This window comes from Balaenoptera ricei, chromosome 1, assembly GCF_028023285.1.
Source record: "Balaenoptera ricei isolate mBalRic1 chromosome 1, mBalRic1.hap2, whole genome shotgun sequence".
Lineage (NCBI taxonomy): Eukaryota > Metazoa > Chordata > Mammalia > Artiodactyla > Balaenopteridae > Balaenoptera > Balaenoptera ricei.
This window is the reverse complement of record NC_082639.1, coordinates 95,949,151-95,966,079: the sequence shown is the minus strand read 5'-3', so window position 1 is coordinate 95,966,079 and position 16,929 is coordinate 95,949,151. Positions and strand designations below refer to the sequence as shown.

The window sequence follows — 16,929 nt, the reverse complement described above, 5'->3', positions numbered from 1 at the left end:
CATGACGCCAGTCTGCTCCTCTTCCTCCCCCACCCCCCCATCCCCAAAGAAACCTAAACTCCGTGGCCTCTGAAACTGTCTGTGTCTGGGTCCCAAGTTCCCCGCCGGGATCCAAGCTTTTTCTGACCTAAGTGGGGTCGGGTCGGGGAGGAGAGTACCTCTTTGCAGGCGTGAAGCTCCGGTCCCGCTCCCTGAGTCACCTGGAAGGTGGTCCCAACCCAGAGCAGCAGCCACAGAAGCCGGAGTGTGCGCGGCTCAGTTCTTCCCCTGCCTCTGGCAGAGGGATGGAGGCTGTGCCCAGGCTCAGCCATAGTGTTGTTCTGAGCGAGCGGCAGCAGCGGCTCAGGTGCTGCGGCTGCAGCTACTGCTGGAAGAAGGCGGAAAAAAAGGGGAGGGAGATTCACAGGGGGGAGGACGAAAGGGGCTGGGCTCGCTTCAGTCACCTCCCTGCGGCTACGCCTAGGCCGCCCATCCTTCCTCCTCCCTCCTTCCTCTTCTCCTCCTCCTACCCACGTCGCCTTGGCAACCGCCTCCTCGTTCCCTCCGCGCGGGTGGGGCAGGGACCACTCGCTCCTCTGCCGCTCACCTGCCGGTCGCCATGGCAGCCGGCGCCACTGGCGCGCGCGGCGTGGGAATGCGAGCGCCCAGGGTCTGCAACCGTCCCAACAGGCGCGCACAGGGCTCGTGTAAAGAACGCGGTGGAAACAACCTCCAAGCCATCGCCACCAAATTCATTATTTCGTAGCCATCGGCTACTTATGAGCACCTCTAATTCTGCAGACGTGGCGTTCTACATATACTTATTAAGCACCTCCTATGTGTGAAGCGATAGAAAAATGATTGAGATGCCGTCTCTTCTCCAGAGCTTATATAGCCTGGAAGAGTGGCCCCGGTACGTGTCACCTACTGTAACAGCCTCTTCTGGAGATCTTACTTCCACCCCGCCAAATCCATCTGTGCCTTTACAACCAACGCTATGCGAAGCCCTGAGACTCGTATAGTTAAACCGAGTTTAAGAAAGGAGAGTTTGCCTTAGCCGGCAATTTTCCAAGCACGACACCTGGACTCTTCTGTCTCTTGACATCCCCATTCTCTCATCGCTTTGAGAAATCCTTTGATTAGATGCCAGGAGGAAGGACATTTCTGGGCCACCTTTTAGGAATTCTTTCTTTAACTGAAGTCTTTTGCAGAAGACCCGTTCGGCGTTTTTCACCGAAGTCTCACGAGTGCAAATCCAGGGCTCCCCGGTACACTCAGCGGCGCTTTCCCTCTGCGTTCCCAGTAGCTTCTTCCCGAGGGGCCTCCCGCGTTGGACCGCCAGGTGGCGCCCTTCTCGGAGGGAATTCGCCTCAGTCATAGACGGCGGGGCAGTTGCCTGGCAACTGAAATTGGGCGTGCCAAACAATTGGGACTCCGGCTCCTCCGCTTGCAAGATTGTGTGCGGCTGCGCGGGCCTCTCATCACGCTTGACAGTGTCTCGCTCGGCATTTTACCATGCCTCTCACCCGAGACCCTTTCCAGAATCCTACGTTGGATAACGATGATTCCTACTTGGGAAAACTGCGGGCTTCCGAGGTACTGAGGTTTCTTGCGCAGATTCCCAGTAGGGTCGACCGCACTCTTCTTTCTGTCGGCGCGACAGGAAGAGATGGTAACTTAAAGGACTCTGGTGAGGACACTGAGTCAGGTACCGGAGAAATCTGTTTTCTGCCTTCCTCCATGTCCCCATATTCAGGGCTGCCAACATTTCACAGGTGCTTTTGAGCAGAGGCAAGTGGCGTTCTAGTCCAGAGGAACAAGAGGCACTCACAGCCCTAAGCAATGATTGGTATAATGGGGCTTACCCAGGCCCAGGTTCCACTTTTCTCGTAGAAGTATTTGAGATGTTTGAAGTGGTGAAAAATAAGGTGAACTAAATGGTAATTGTGGCTTAATAACAAAATCAAAGCACTCCCTTTTGTTTACTCAACATTTATTATTTACTGTATGCCGGGCACTCTGCTAAAAACTGAGGATGTATAGACACATTAGATTAGCTCCTGTTCTCAGGGAAATCTAGTAGAAAAGCCAGACTGACAACAGCAACAGCAAAAGTGCTTGCACAACAGCACATGTGTTGTGACAGTTATATGTGGTGTGTCATGGGACACAGGAGCTTAAAGGAAAGCCTCCCAGAGCAGGTGAGTTTTGATATCCAAATATGAGTCAGCTGGACCAGGGGAGGGAGGAGGTGGAATGTAAGTTAGAAGGGAGGAAACAGGAACCAGACATTCAAGGCAAAGGGAGCAGCAGGTGCACATACATGGAGAGGAGGATGAGGGTGGCCTCTTTGGGACCAAAGAGTCCAAAGTGGCTGAAGCGTTGGTGTGAAATGGAGGAGTGGAGAGGGTGGAAGCTGGAGAGGTGACCCTCCTGGGCTGGGTGTGCTGCGTACACCGTGCTAGTGAGCTAGGTTTTCATCCTGGGGAACCATCTCCCAGGAGTGGCATACTAGATGGGTGTTGTAGAAAGCACAAGTGGCAGTGGATTGGACAGGATGTTAGTGCGACAAGAGGCATCAGCTACGAGGCTGGTGCAGCGATCTCCAGGAGGAGTAACGGATGTACAGCAGTGATGCAGGGGATGGCGGTAAGATGCAAAGGGCAGGACTGATGGGACTTTGTGGCTGACTGGATATGGGCTCAAGAGAGTGGATGAGTCCAGGAGAGCTCCCAGGTTTCTGAGGGCTTACCTGATACCATTTACTGAATGAGGCATCCAGGCAAAGCAGGTTTGGGGAGAAAGATGTTGAGATCAGTTTTATAGCTGTTGCTTTCGTGGTGCCTGTGGGACATTTCCATAGAGATGAAGAGTAGGCAACATGGTTGAGAGCTGTGGGTTGAAGATGTCTGGAAGCCACAGTATTCATCTGGTGGTTGAAAGTATAGGAGAGAATGAGCTCATCCAGTGAATGTGAGAGTCAGAAAGGCAGAGACAAACCCCCTGGAGAATACCACTAAGGGACAGAGAGAGAAAGCAGAGCTGAGAAGGAAGCTGAGAAGTAATAGCCAGAGGCAGGAGGAGAACCAGGAGGAGCTGGACCCACATAGGATGGAGAGAACATTTCGTGGAATCAGAGTCGTGGTGCAGAAACCGCAGAGGTCAGTAAGATCAGGACCAGAAAGGATCCACCTGACCTAGCCACAAAGGTCAGTGGTCACCAGCAAGAGTAGTTTCAGTGGGTGCTTGAGGCAGAGGCCAGACTGCAGTGGGCGGAAGAGGGAATGGGAATGGGGAGGAAGTGGATGTGGCAAGTGTTGACTCTTTAAGAAGGCTGGCTCAGTAGGGAAGGTCATGGAGTGGTAGCTAGACAGTGACAAAGGAATGAGGAGAAGCTGGGTACAGGGGATGGCAGGATAGCGCAGGGCCCTAAAGCACCAGGAAGGGCTGGGTTCAGGGAAGGGTGATTCTTGAATAAAAGGGACTTCCGTTTCTCTGAGATGGAAGGAAAATGGATGTGAAGATGGCACTCACGCTTGACAGGCTTGACTTTCTCAGTGAAAGACCGCCTCGGCCTTCTGCTTATAGAGATGATGAGGCTTATGCAACCTTCGAGGAATGGGAAGAGAGCTGCCTATGCTTGCATCATATGTATTTGTAGTTTTCCCATTTCCTTTTTCATCTTTTCTTGGTGACAGTATAGTGCCTGGTTCACACCATTCAATTAATGCCTAATTGAGCTGAGTCACACAGCACTGTGTTATATACAGGGGAGGAGGAGTGTTCCTACATCGGATAGGTTGAATGAGATTTCTACTAGGTTGTGGTTGTACTCACTGGAATTCAGTCATTGATTCAATCAATATTTCATTTTAGAACACCATGTGTTAGGTTGCTGTGCTAGGCATTGGGGATACAGTGGTGAACAGTATGGCATTTTACATGTAATGAAGAAATCAGCTGTGTGCTTTTCATATTCGTACTTGCGGGGTTTTAATTAGAGGACTGAACATCCAATGAACTTTTTGACATTCCTGCAGACACAATGACCCTTCCCTGCTTACTGAAATTTTCTCACCTGCCTAGACACGGCTCTCTCCTGATTCTCTTGTCTCTGACTGCTCCCACCGCCACCCCCATTATAATATTGTGCAGACCTCATGAACCACCTCTTCCTTGTTGGTCAGACGCCTTTTTGCAGGCTTCAACCACCACTTCAGGGGGTGACCCCCAGATCGCTACTACTTGTTCTGAGCTCTCCTCCAACAACTGCACACTTTCAATTTCCTACCTGTTAATTGCATTAGGATATCTTATCTCTTCTCCAAGCTCAGGACTTCTAAACCTGAGCTCATCTTGCCTCTCTGCTCCCCACCCTTCACTTCCTGTCCCACTTCACCCCTTTCCCTGTATTCCTGGCCCATTTCTGTCAGTTCTAAGATTAAAAACTTAGGAGGATCAGAAGCCTGGGAGTCTTGCCCCATTTCGTTCTTCTCTTTTAGATGTCTGCGATTCAATTAAAATGGGATGGGATAAGGGGATGGATGTCACTGAAGCTATCACATCAGCAAGGCCTCTGGTAACGAGGAGTGGGTGTGGTTTCTCTTTTGCAGAAACTGCCATATAAGAACCCAACTCACCTTGCTCAGCAACAGGAACCCTGGTGTCGACTCAGCTCAACTCCCACAATCACGTCCATGAGGCAGGATGTTTATTTTTTTGATCCTGAGGTACCTAGCACTGAAATGCTATTTCTCCTTATATCCACTTAGAACTAATTAATATCCCTTTTGAAAGGTAGTCTGTCCCTGACTACCTTAGCATCTTTATCTTGTCCCCAATCCAAGATCCTACCAAATCTAAAACCAAATACAAACCTATCAGCTTCCTCTGGGAAGTCAGAAGGCTTGGGTTTTGCTGCAGTTGATTATCTGGAGCAAATCATTCTCTCACCAGACTTCTCATTATAACCATGAACAAGGTAAGGCCCATTAAGCCCAAGTCAAGGACAATATAGTGGTTCTCATGTCTCCAGGAGAGCTCCCCACTCCTTAGACCTAACCATGAGACAATTCTATATGGACAAGAGTTAAGAAGTCATCATGTATAGTAATTTGGTATGTAGGGAGTTGGTGGATCTCAGGCCCAAAAGGGGTTCACTCTGCTTTGGGGGAAGAGTAGATCCCAACAGAACCCGACTAGAGCAGGTGCAAATGTGGCAAGTTAACCCTGGGGGTGGCGGGTTTGGCTTCCTCCGTAGATACCGAAGGATGATCTGGATTTCCGATTAGCAGCCTTGTACAACCACCACACAGGGACGTTCAAGAGCAAAAGTGAGACACTGATACACCAGGAGACCATTCAGGATACCCATGGGTAAGTGGTGGAGGCGGAGCCTCTCCCTAAGGACAATGCCAATCAAGTAAGGTAAAGTGTCACCTGGGAAATAAAAATCAATAGGTCCTTGTTTGTATAGATTTCTGTATTTTTTACTTCTGTAATACAAGTTCTGTTTTTTTATTTTCTAAAATGAACAGAGATCTTCCAAGATTGTGCTCATCTGTAGAACAAAATCTTTGGTTAATTCCAGAGGGTAAAAAGGGCCTTCGGCTGCTTTATTTTTAAGGTTGCATGCAACTCTTTCCCTCCTTACCTTTCTTCTCCTGATTGATTTCACTCTCCCATGTTCTTCCCCACACCATCTTCTAGAATCAAGATCCAATTCCCTGGAGAATTTTTATCCCCTCCCCAGCCACCCCCTGTCACTTCCCGAGCTAACATCAGACACTGGATCAACCCTAAGAAGGAGTCTATTCACAGCATCCAGGGATCCATAGGTAAGGGTCAGAAGACTGAGGGGTGGGAGGCAGATGGGTGGTGCAAGAGTTTTTCTAAGTGGTCACAGGAATCAGGGAGTTGAGGTGATTGGCTATTAGGGAACATCGGGGATAACTGAGAGTCTGGCACATATCAGACTAAAACCAGGGGACATGCTGACTGTAGAGCTAGGAAATGAATTCAGTTTTTCAGAGCCACTACCTCAGCCTTAGGTCTAGGGGACAAAAATTTTCAGCAAAGGGCAGAAACCGGGGAGTGAAAGACCTATAGCTACCTCCCATCAGTCCTCTATATGCCAGTTTCCTCAGCTGTTAGAACCTTCTTCATTGTCCCCATAAATGTATGGGTGACAAGTTCCCAGAAAAGGCAAAGGATCTGAAATTCACAGCCCACTCCCTCTTCTCTTTTCTCCACAGTATCCCCTCACACTGCAGCCACCAATGGAGGGTATTCCCGAAAGAATGATGGTGGCTTCTTCTCCACCTAAGTGTTGACAGGCCCCTGGACTAATTAATCATATTGGAACATCCTGCCGCCCACCTCCATTAAATAGATTTGTGTAAGATGAAGCCTGGAGTATCTGCTACCCATGGACTACCAGTTGCCACATGACTACTCTTAAAATATGGAAGTTTCTCAACTTCTAGAAACTAGTCCTGTTGGGCATATTTGCAACTCGGAAAGTCATCTTGCTGAAAAGATACGGATTTAGGACAGAACAGCACTGTTTTTGGCAGGAGACAGGTATTCACGTTTTGTGAACTGGAGTCATTCAAACCATACCCATTCAACATTTCTTGCAAACTTTTTTTTTTTAAATTTATTTTATTTTTGGCTGCGTTGGGTCTTTGTTGCTGCGCGCGGGCTTTCTCTAGTTGCAGCGAGCGGGGACTACTCTTTGTTGCGGTGCGCAGGCTTCTCACTGCGGTGGCTTCTCTTGTTGTGGAGCACCGACTCTAGGCCCGCGGGCTTCAGTAGTTGTGGCACGCGAGCTCTAGAGCAAAGGCTCAGTAGTTGTGGCGCACAGTTGCTCCGCAGCATGTGGGATCTTCCCGGACCAGGGCTCGAACCTGTGTGCCCTGCATTGGCAGGCGGATTCTTAACCACTGCGCCACCAGGGAAGCCCCTCTTGCAAACTTTTATGTCAGGTACTGAGCTAAGTGTTGGGAAAACAAGAATGGACATAGTCCATTCTCTTGAGCTTACAAACACTAATCTTAGTAGCTCTTTGTGACATTAACACTTATGCTGAGGTCACGCTTAACAGATTTCAGACCTTCTGGATTTAGTCATCTGCTGAGCTCTACTTTTCCATGAGGGCTCCATCTCCCTGGCTCCTTGCCATTGTTCATTCTCTTAACCCTGCTGTCTCCTTGCCCGGGAGTCAATTCTCTTTTCTTTGCCTTGATTTGTGCTGTGATATGTAGCCCCCTATTCCTGGAAACAGCGTTCAACAATCTGATCCTAGGGTCTGAAGGTACCTAAAAACTGATACAGTAATGTGGTTCCTAAAATTCAAGCCACTCACAGGAGGCTGCTGTTAAAATGAGCAATAAATGGCAGACCTTTTAGAATATTGTACACTAAAAGTTCCCATTTCTAAGATTGGACAGCATATGCATTGTTGAATAAATCAGATATGAAAGGGCTTCTTCCTGGTACTCAGGTGCAGGGTCAATACCACCAAACTATTACAGCCCCTCTTCCACCGAGATACTCCAATCTGTTCATAGCGTTTGCTGCCAAGTGGCAAAATTGTTTCAGTTCTCTTTATTTAGAATAGCTGAAAGTGACAGAGGGGGTGACTCTCTGGGATAATCACCTCATGTGGGTTGATACTGAACATCAAAAAATTTATTACTGCGATCCATGCATGGAGACTTTAAATAATATAGATTCCTAGACCCCCCCCCCCCCGCGATAATTCTAATTCAGTATATCCGGTACGGGTTCCTGGAATCTGAATTCTTATAAGGTCTCCAAGTTCTCTTACGGATATATACACGTATACAGACATGCATATATACATATATCCCTTCGCGGCAGGCGCTGTATAGGGCCTTTAGACCGGGGGCACCAGCTGGTACCATACAAAAGAGTCATCATGACAAGTCGGGTCTAAAGAAAAAAACGGAGGCGGCTACAAAACAAAACTGCAGCGGGGAACAAGGCCTCCATATCCTTTCAGCTCCCGCTCCCGCGGGCGGGGCGACGGCTCATTCAACCTCCGTCCGCCAGCGCCCGGGGCCCGCAGCCGACCGTTGACACGTTAGCCTCAACGCCACGGGCGGCCATGCCCTGGGCCCGGGCTCAGATCAGAATCGCCTCGATAATCAGTGGCCCAGGACAAGCCCAGCCTCGTCTATCTGATCAATTCATCACTTCTGAGCGCCGGGCCCCGTAGGACCAGCTCCGGGACCTCCGGGACCGCAGCGTTGCCACCGCCCAAGGGGCCTCGCTGCACAGCGCCCCGAAGAAGGGGCTTCGCAGGAGGGGAGCTTTTCATTTCGGGTTGGTCCGGCGGGGCTGGAATCACAACCCGATCAAATAAGATCAAGGTGTAGGCCGGGGGAGGGGCACGGGGGCGGGCGCACGCACTCGCCTTGCACGCACCACGCGTGCACTCACACATTCACGCGTCCACTCACACACTCAGCCCGCAGGCGCCTTCCACACACCTCGCCACAGTTCTACCCAGCCTCACCCCACGCCGCTCTCCCTCCGGTGAAAGGGCGGAAGTGCGCAAGCTCCTTTAAAGCCCTCCGCCCCGCCTCCGCCCCGGAGGGTTCTGGGAGGAACAACCGAGCACAGGGCCTCGCCGAATGCGCACTTTCCCGCCCCCACGTGGCTCGGAGGGGAACCAAGGGCCCAGGTAAAGGCGGGACAAATTCCCACAATACTGAATCGTGATTGTCTTTGGATCTCTGTGCAGCTACACATTTATATCCGTATCTGTAGTTTTTCTTTGATCTTTGATCCAAGTTCTGGATATAAGATGATTTAATCTCAGGAGACCTCTAGGTGAATGATTTCTTTCCCAGGGAGAAGGCAAATTCTGGTCATTACCAACATCAGCTTCCCTAGGAGCTCCTTCTCCCGTGGGAGAAGGCAAACATCATTTTACCAAAGGGAAAGGTGAGAATAGATTACTTAAGTCCAAGGACTAGGTAGTTAGAATATAGTAACTATATATACTACTAATATACTACCTAATATACTCTAGGTAGTAGTATAATAAGTAAAGGTAGGAAGACGTATCCCTGTCCCCACAGAGCCCTCTTGCTACCCAGAACTTGGCTGTGGCAGTCATATTGCTGAATCTTCATTTACTTTCATATCTGCTAAAATAAATCTTTCAAGAATGAGTGTAAGAAAAAAAGAGAAAAAAAGGAACAGTTATGTAAGTTAGAATTAGCTCCTTTCACATCACAAAGCACAATTTGAATGTCTCAGTTCCTTCTTTCTCCTTTTTCAAGAAATACATATGTGAGGGGGGAAGACAAATTAGAATTTTGTGAAGTTATCATTTGTACTTGTGCCAGTCCCACCATGTACTTGGAATAAACAAATTGGGGAAAAGTGTCCATTGTATGCACCAGAAGCCCAAGGATTTTCTAGGTATGTGGCTGGGTAACCCGATAACCTCATTTCACTGAAGAAGTTTATGGCTTGTAATGGCAGTTGATACTTTTAATAGCAGTAGTAGGTAAAATTATTGGGGAATGTTATCTACATTGTTTAATACACCTCAAAATGTATTTATATATATGCTTATATATATATATATATATATATATATAAAATTAGTTCCCTCAAAGGAGAAAGCTATACCCTCATAGATTCTGAACTATATCATACATATATCATACATTCAGTGACCATCACAAGGGGTTAACAGGATTGATGATATTCACTAATGTAAACTAAAAAGGTATACTATGGGCAGAACCCAGGGGAGTATTGAACAAAGTTCAATAATTCAGCATGCATGTGACAAAATGGACAAAAACAGTAGGGAAAGAAACTTTATTTTCAAGGATTTGTGCAGACAATGGTGAATAAAAAGTCTTATTTCAACTATAAAAAGCTGACTTCATTCCACCCTGGCATACAGGGTTTATGGTGATGCCAGTCTGAATCTGAGGCAACACTGCTATCCCCCTTCTTCCACCCCTAAAAGACTCCCTTAGAGGAACAACTTCCTACAATTTTCAGTCAAAAATATATGACACATCAACCAAAGTAATGAATTAAACAAGTTTCTGCTTATCTAAAGTCAAGAAATGAAATAAGCTGTGTATTTGCTTCTTGCTGTAAATTACCTTCACTCTGTGTACTTTTTGGTACATTCTGGTATGAAAACATCTCAAAATATAACAGTTCAAGAGTTTAGGTCAAGATGACCCACCCAGGAGGCTGTAAAAATTGATCTGAACTGTGAAATGGGACTAGTTTAAAATATGAAGAAGCTCTAAACACCAAGCTTAGAGATATTAGCCCTATTAGGAAACAAAAGTCATTAAAGCTACAAAATAACAAGTGCAAAACATGCTGAACCTGTATTTCCAGAGAGTGACATTCCCATTGGCCAACAGGTTCCAAACTCACACCCACAAGGTGTAACTCTTCTTTCTGTTCCACTAGCTTTCCTTTCTCTTGTGTGAAAGATCCTCAGAAATGACAATGAAAAATATATGAATCATTGAAATTTACCCTGTGGACCAATTCCTGAAGAGATAACAGCCATAACTCTGAGATGATTAGACATGCAGTGTTTACTTGATGACTTTCTATACTTCTAGGAACCGTCAAAGCACTAAACTGCATGTTTCAGAACCTAAACTTCCTAGCAGCTTTTGTTCTTTTGGAATAAGACAAAAGACAATTTACTGCCACACTGGGGTCAACCACAGCCAACTTGTCCACAGTCAAGTTTTACTTTAGTGAACAATTCCACTGGTAGACCCATGTCTCTGCTTGCTCTTTACGATAATTTAATTTTAGACCAACTTTTTTTTTTTAATAGAGAAGTTCTAGGCTTCATAAATGCAACAGTTGATCCTTTTGCAGATAAAAGGAGGAGGGAATGGAGAAGTCTTCCCTTCAAATGTAGAGTCATCGAAAATGATTTGCTCAGGAGTTCCCATACTCCATGGAAAAGCCCATCAATCCCAATTGCAAACCTCTGCTTTCCTTTACTTTAGAAAACACTCTCATTTTATTCATGGATTCTCTGAACTGTCCAAACATGCCTATGAATGCCATCAACTTCTCTCATTCAAATTTCCCATGTTCTTATAATTTCCAAGAGACAGCTAAAGAATACTACAATATGAAGAAAATTAAAAGTGGGCCAAGAAACACAAGTAATCGACTGAAAATTGCCATAATAACCCAGAGTTAAACAAAGAATAAGTTTGTATCTTAGTTAGTATGACAGAACTTCCATCTAACATCACAATAAATTCTAGATGACTTTACTAGTATATGAATTAATATACTAGATTTATTTATTTCTTCTACCCCAACTGCAAATTATTTCTTCAATAGTTTCTCTTTCCCCTAGTGGTGGCATTTAAAACTGAGTAACAGTATTTAGCACTCAGTAATTTAGAAAATATTTAAAAACCTTTAGGAAAATAGCAACAGTTTCAATATACCATTTGAGGGGGTGAAGTTTCCTTTTGGGAATACTGGTGAATAGAACATTGTTTCTTGTCTAAGTTACTCCTTTCTGGTCTCATCACAGACAATTTCCAAATCTTACTTAGGCCCAGATTCTCTTGGCAAAACTCTCTGGCTACCAGCACACAGCACAGCTATTTCGTCTGTTCTCTTTTTGCAATGAGGATCATGCCTCTCTCTTATGTGCCCAGACGGGTATATGAAAGATAAATTTCCAAAGCCAAAATATTCCTTGGCATTGTTTAACTCCTATTTCCCACCCAGCCTCCCCACCCCAGCCTCCCAGCCCCCTGCAATTTGCCAAATCCAAATCAAGCACTAAAAAAAAAAAGTCAAGTCTTGAAAATTATCTCTCCTTCCAAGAAGTTTGAATACAGCTTATATCCTCCCCTAATGAGCCTCAGTGTGAAAAGTTCCTGATGAGGGGCTGAAGAACAAAATAGGTGAGATTTTTCAGCAGGAGGTATGTAATAGTATCACTGAGGGGTGTAATTTATCTGGACATTATAGGCTCTCTGCTGAGGACTGATTTACACACAGGTCAAAGGAAGCTGGCTTTCTGTAGTCCCCTGAAGCATAAATAATGTTTGTAACCACGAGGAGTTTTCCCCACATAACGTAGGGGCAGATGCTGTGGTGTCATCCTGGGGACTTTGATGATTTTAGCTGAACTCTCCTACGCTGGGCCCAGGTTCCTGACAGGCTCTTCACCTTCGTCCCCTTGGTTGGCAGTTGATGAAATGGATGCTTTGGAATTCATTTTATAAACAGGACGTAGAAGGCCATTACAACGCAGGCGATTGCTACAGCAGCGTGCAGCCTAGTTCCAATCACAGCAGCTAGCAGGAAAAAATAAAACGAGAAAAGAAATCAAACCCTGCCCTTCATATAAGTGCTCACTTTCAAGATTTGAAATCTCTAATCACAGATGAAGAGACCTATGAAGGGTCTCAAGAACCCACCCAGGAATGTATTTAAATACTACCCTTAAGCCCTAGGTTCTAGATGAATATACTGTTAGTTTATATTTTGCCTTATTTTGAAAAAAGATCTAGGTAAGTAGGATTCCAGATGAAGATGCCCAAAATAAAAAGTAAAAAAGCATCTGAGTTAATAAAATCAATACTTAAAAGAGACTCCAATATATTCTTTCCAGAAATTCAGAAAAAAACTTTTCACTGGGAAAATATTCCTTCCAACAACTCTAGTCCAGTCTGAAATTGTTTAATTTATATAGTTTTACTCCATGGAGAATACTAAAATTACCTTGGAGCTAAAATAAACAATTATGTAAAAGTTGAACCACATACAATCTCAGCCTATCCCACCCCCACCTTGCAGCACCTCACTGTCCAGAGATGGCAATCTCCTCTCCCTGAACAGATATGATCTTACCTTTGTAAAACACACCCCAAACTCCCTTCTTCTCTGAGAGCAGCCAGCTTTTGAGACGAGGTACTTTCTTGAAGTAGGCACAGGTGCAAACAAAGAGCAAACCAAACACCAGAATCCCATCCAAGGAGTACACTGTTACAGAAAGAGAAGAAAACCTTTGGTGCTAATCCAGCTTGGGACAGGTGATCCCCCTGGAGAACAGAGTGTGATATAATATCAAGATGATAACCTCAACTGCAGTGCCAGCCCTGACAAGAGGGAGCCAAGGTCCTGGGACTAACAAGGTTACCTTTCTGTTTCCCCAAATCACCTGTAGACAACCCCCTTACAAAGATTTCACTGCCCCCTTCCCTCTCCTTTCAAGAAGTATAAATTCTGAGAAGAGTGCATCACTTTATGTGGAATCAGCCTACCAGGAATGGCTAGTGTTGGCATTAGGTTGAGAGAGGCATAAGAATCCTTCGAGCCTGAGCTGAGAGAATGAAACATGTTCTTCCTATAAATCACTCATGTGATAAAGGAGAGGTAGATATTTGGCCAAGTCTCTCAGATCTGCATCTGTTGGTGAAGAATATGTTAAGGCAAAAGGAAAGCTTAATGGAAATTGCAAGAGTTAGAATCCATATGACTACAATTTTCCTATGCTTATCTTACACTTCACGCATGATACTCTACTTACAAACCAAATTTCTGCCTGAGTAAACAGATTCTTGAAAACAAACAAGCAAAAAAAGATCTGAGGCTTCGACAAGGTGGAACAATTGTGAGGAAAAAAGCTTTGAACAATTAGTTCTATTTCTTACATTTGTAAACCAAGCTATGTCTTGTAAGCACAAAGAATCACCTAAGTGGAAAAAAAAAATCAGACCTGTGGAAAGGGGAAAGGGTGACTAAAACTTATTTATTAATTACTATGTGTCCAACTGCTCTCTTATTTCTCAGTTCAGATGATTTCTTCCTCCGGGTGATGTCCGTTCTTGTACTGTGCCTACTAACCTCAGACCTCTGACTGCCCAGGAAGCTCCAAAAGGATATTTTACACAACTGGCATCTGCCAGTTCTGGGCCACTCCATCTCCCTCTCTCCCTCCAGTAAAACTATCTCACAACTAGATGTCACATAGGAAAGGGTCCAGTAAATTAATACATACACCAAGTTTTATGATGAACAATACGTGCTAGTCTTTTCTCCCGTAAGTTTTTGCAAAGCCAAAAGTCACAAGAAGGTGAAATTTGAAACTTTAGTACCAGGCTTATGGAGAAGGTACTTTTGAGAAATGCTTTCCTATGCCCTTCAAATCATACTGCCTAAGAGGTCTTGACATCTTTTTTCCTGTAAGATCGACTCCAAAGACCACAAAGTCATCGTTTCCTGCCCTTCCCTGGAATTCAGAAATCATGTCTATAAAATGTTTGAAGAGGCCTGGAAAATTAGGTCAGATAAACAGGGTGGCAACTGCCACATCATCTTTAGAAGAGGCAGTGTCTAAATCCGACCGCTGCAACACTAGCCACGGTCTCCAGATGGGATCGCCCAGGCAGGACTTTAGAATCAAATACGAGAAAGCTTCCCGACATTTTAACAAAATAAGGAGAACTTTTTTTTTTAGGATCTACATTCACCCCCGCCCCCCAAAAAGTACGGGGCTTAAAATCCTGTGTGATTTATCGGTCATCCCAACGAGCCTACTTTCCAAAAGTCTGAGAACACAGAGGGCTGTGAGGAGGATCCTCTTTTTCCTGCTGCTAAAGCAATAGTTCAACCGGGACTGGCCTCGCGAAGTGGCTTTTAAGGGTCAGAACGAACTTCTAGGAAGGGAGAAGGGCACAGTGTGGGAACCAAGGACTACGGGTGTGGGCACAAGAGGCACTGGGGGTTCTAGATGGGCACGGAACGGGGGAACCCCCGGAGGAGTATAGGGGACAGGAGTTGGGGCACCGAGAGACCAAAGGGGAACTGGGCTGGGAGGGGGCGGGGAGAACGGCCACGTCAGTCCCGGCTCCGCCCGCCAGGTTTCCACTCGTACTGCACTCCCATCCTCGGCTCTGGGTATTAGTTCTCACCGTTCGTCATGGCGGCTGGGCCCGGGCCTGGAGTTGGGGTCCGGGGGGTCAGCGGTGATAGCGGCAAAGGCAGGGGAACCCAGCTCCCGCTTGACACTTCCCGATCCGGGCCGCGACGACGGGCAGGCGCCGTAGTACGCAGGTGCAAGGGCAGAGAGGCGAGCGCCGAACGCAATCAGGCGTGGCTAGCAGATTGCCGAGCTAGGGACCTGCGTGGGTGGAGATCTCGTGAGTAGGTGTGTGCAAGAAGAAAGCTAAGAAAAGTATCCGGGAGGCTTCCTACGTGGCCATGGTAACCAATCTCTTCTGGGTGCCCCTGCAGAGTTAGTGTTGGGGCGTAACCTGACCTGCTCGAGTTGTGTTTGAAAAGGTAAAGGCTTGCAGTTTTTTTTGTTTTTATGGTTTCTTTTAAAAATAAATTTATTTTATTTATTTATGGCTGGTTGGGTCTTCGTTGCTGTGCACAGGCTTTCTCTAGTTGTGGTGAATGGGGGCTACTCTTCGCTGCAGTGCGTGGGCTTCTCATTGCGGTGGCTTCTCTTGCTGTGGAGCACAGGCTCTAGGCACACGGGCTTCAGTAGTTGTGGCACACAGGCTCAGTAGTTGTGGCGCACGGGCTTAGTTGCTCCGCGGCATGTGGGGTCTTCCCAGACCAGAGATCGGACCCATGTCCCCTGCATTGGCAAGCGGATTCTTAACCACTGCGCCACCAGGGAAGTCCAAGGCTTGCAGTTTTGCACTTTGTTTTCCGCTATGGCGGCTGCTCTGTTTGTGTGTGTGCGTTTGGTGTGTCTGTAAGGAGCAGCCCACCTTCAACAGAGGCCTCCGTCTCAAGCTTACACGTAAGAGAACCCGGACAATAGGGGTCTAGAGGCCGTCCCTGCGGCCTCCGGAACTGCAGCGGATCTTTCTTACTCCTTATGGAAATCTGGATAGTGAGGCTGTGTCTGAACTTTCAAATGAAATTAGGAACATTGTAACAAAAACAAGTCGCGAATTTCATATGCTAAAGCTGCACGTTGTCGGGAAACGCTTAGGTAATTGCCTATTTGTATGAATTTTTCTTTAAACTATCAGGATAGTCTCGATTGTCTCCTGTATTTAGTTAAAGTGGGGTCACCTTGGCCACTTTAACCAGGAAACGGCGATATCGGGACAGCCCTTCTCACAACACTTTCACAACTTGACGATACCTTCAGTTTAATGGTGGCGCAGGATGGAGGAGACAAAGCCGCAGATCCCATTTTGTACACTGAAATTCTTAATTGCACACAGCTTGACCTGCTTTATTAGAGTCCGGGCGAAAGTGCAACTGAATCGTCCGAGGCTGAAACTGTAAAGTTACTAGTCCGCAGTTGTTGTCAGGTCTTAAAGGGACCCTCTGCCCCTCTTGCTATAGTGCCATCTGCTGGCTGCGGCCTGCTTGGTTACGCAGAAGAAAAGCTACCAAAGCCTCCTAGGAGCTGGAGTAGAAAGGCAAGCCAAAAAAAGTCTGATGCAGGACAGACTCCTTGTGAAAATGTGCTTAAATGCAGAAACAAACAAAAAACAGGGAAGACATACGGGACAAAATAAGACAAAGCAAATAAATGTGTGCAAATACATACACGAATCCCTCTGCCCAAAAGAACTAAGGACTACTCAAAAACAAAACAAGACAATAAAAAATCCCTAATTGTCTTGGCCTTTGAACTTTTCATCAATAGTTATCTAAAACAGTATCAGCACTAGTATCATCACTGGCAACTGTTAGTTCCCTGCACCAAAGCTGGATAAAAGCCCCAAGCTACTCTAACCAGGTCCTAAACAAATTAATGTTCCCTAATTTAGACTGAATCATGTAGCTCATCTTCATCTAAAAAAATTCTCCTTTCTTACATACTATGGAACTGTGCTATCCTCCCTGACCCGCACTTCGTTGTTCTCTTTACCCAGGTTCTTTTTCCACGTAAACATAGACGTTCCTAAG

The 16,929-nt window shown here is 46.1% G+C and overlaps 3 protein-coding genes and 1 non-coding gene across 4 annotated transcripts in view; 1 reads left to right on the top strand and 3 right to left on the bottom strand.

Annotated features, from left to right (window-relative positions):
* ELAPOR1 (endosome-lysosome associated apoptosis and autophagy regulator 1) overlaps nt 1-311 on the bottom strand; it is a 68,566-nt gene extending 68,255 nt beyond the window's left edge. Inside the window, exon 1 of the mRNA XM_059900804.1 lies at nt 159-311. Within this exon, the coding sequence (XP_059756787.1) occupies nt 159-311 (153 nt within the window). The remainder of the gene's footprint in view (nt 1-158) is intronic.
* A 1,165-nt stretch (nt 312-1,476) lies between these two features.
* Nucleotides 1,477-6,380, top strand: CFAP276 (cilia and flagella associated protein 276). Its single transcript, XM_059900788.1, has 5 exons — nt 1,477-1,575; nt 4,593-4,709; nt 5,240-5,355; nt 5,689-5,816; nt 6,234-6,380. The coding sequence occupies exons 1-5, from the start codon at nt 1,495-1,497 to the stop codon at nt 6,302-6,304; spliced, it is 513 nt and encodes a 170-aa protein (XP_059756771.1). The 5' UTR covers nt 1,477-1,494; the 3' UTR covers nt 6,305-6,380.
* A 1,747-nt stretch (nt 6,381-8,127) lies between these two features.
* On the bottom strand, nt 8,128-8,547 carry LOC132355040 (small Cajal body-specific RNA 2). Its single transcript, XR_009499515.1, has one exon. It is a non-coding gene; the product is annotated as a small Cajal body-specific RNA 2 (non-coding RNA).
* A 1,281-nt stretch (nt 8,548-9,828) lies between these two features.
* On the bottom strand, nt 9,829-15,112 carry TMEM167B (transmembrane protein 167B). The gene is made up of 3 exons (XM_059927116.1): nt 14,961-15,112; nt 12,898-13,029; nt 9,829-12,341 (listed from the first exon to the last, which is right to left on the bottom strand). Exons 1-3 carry the CDS (start codon nt 14,968-14,970, stop codon nt 12,259-12,261), a joined length of 225 nt encoding a protein of 74 aa, XP_059783099.1. The 5' UTR covers nt 14,971-15,112; the 3' UTR covers nt 9,829-12,258.
* Between the last annotated feature and the right edge of the window lie 1,817 nt (nt 15,113-16,929).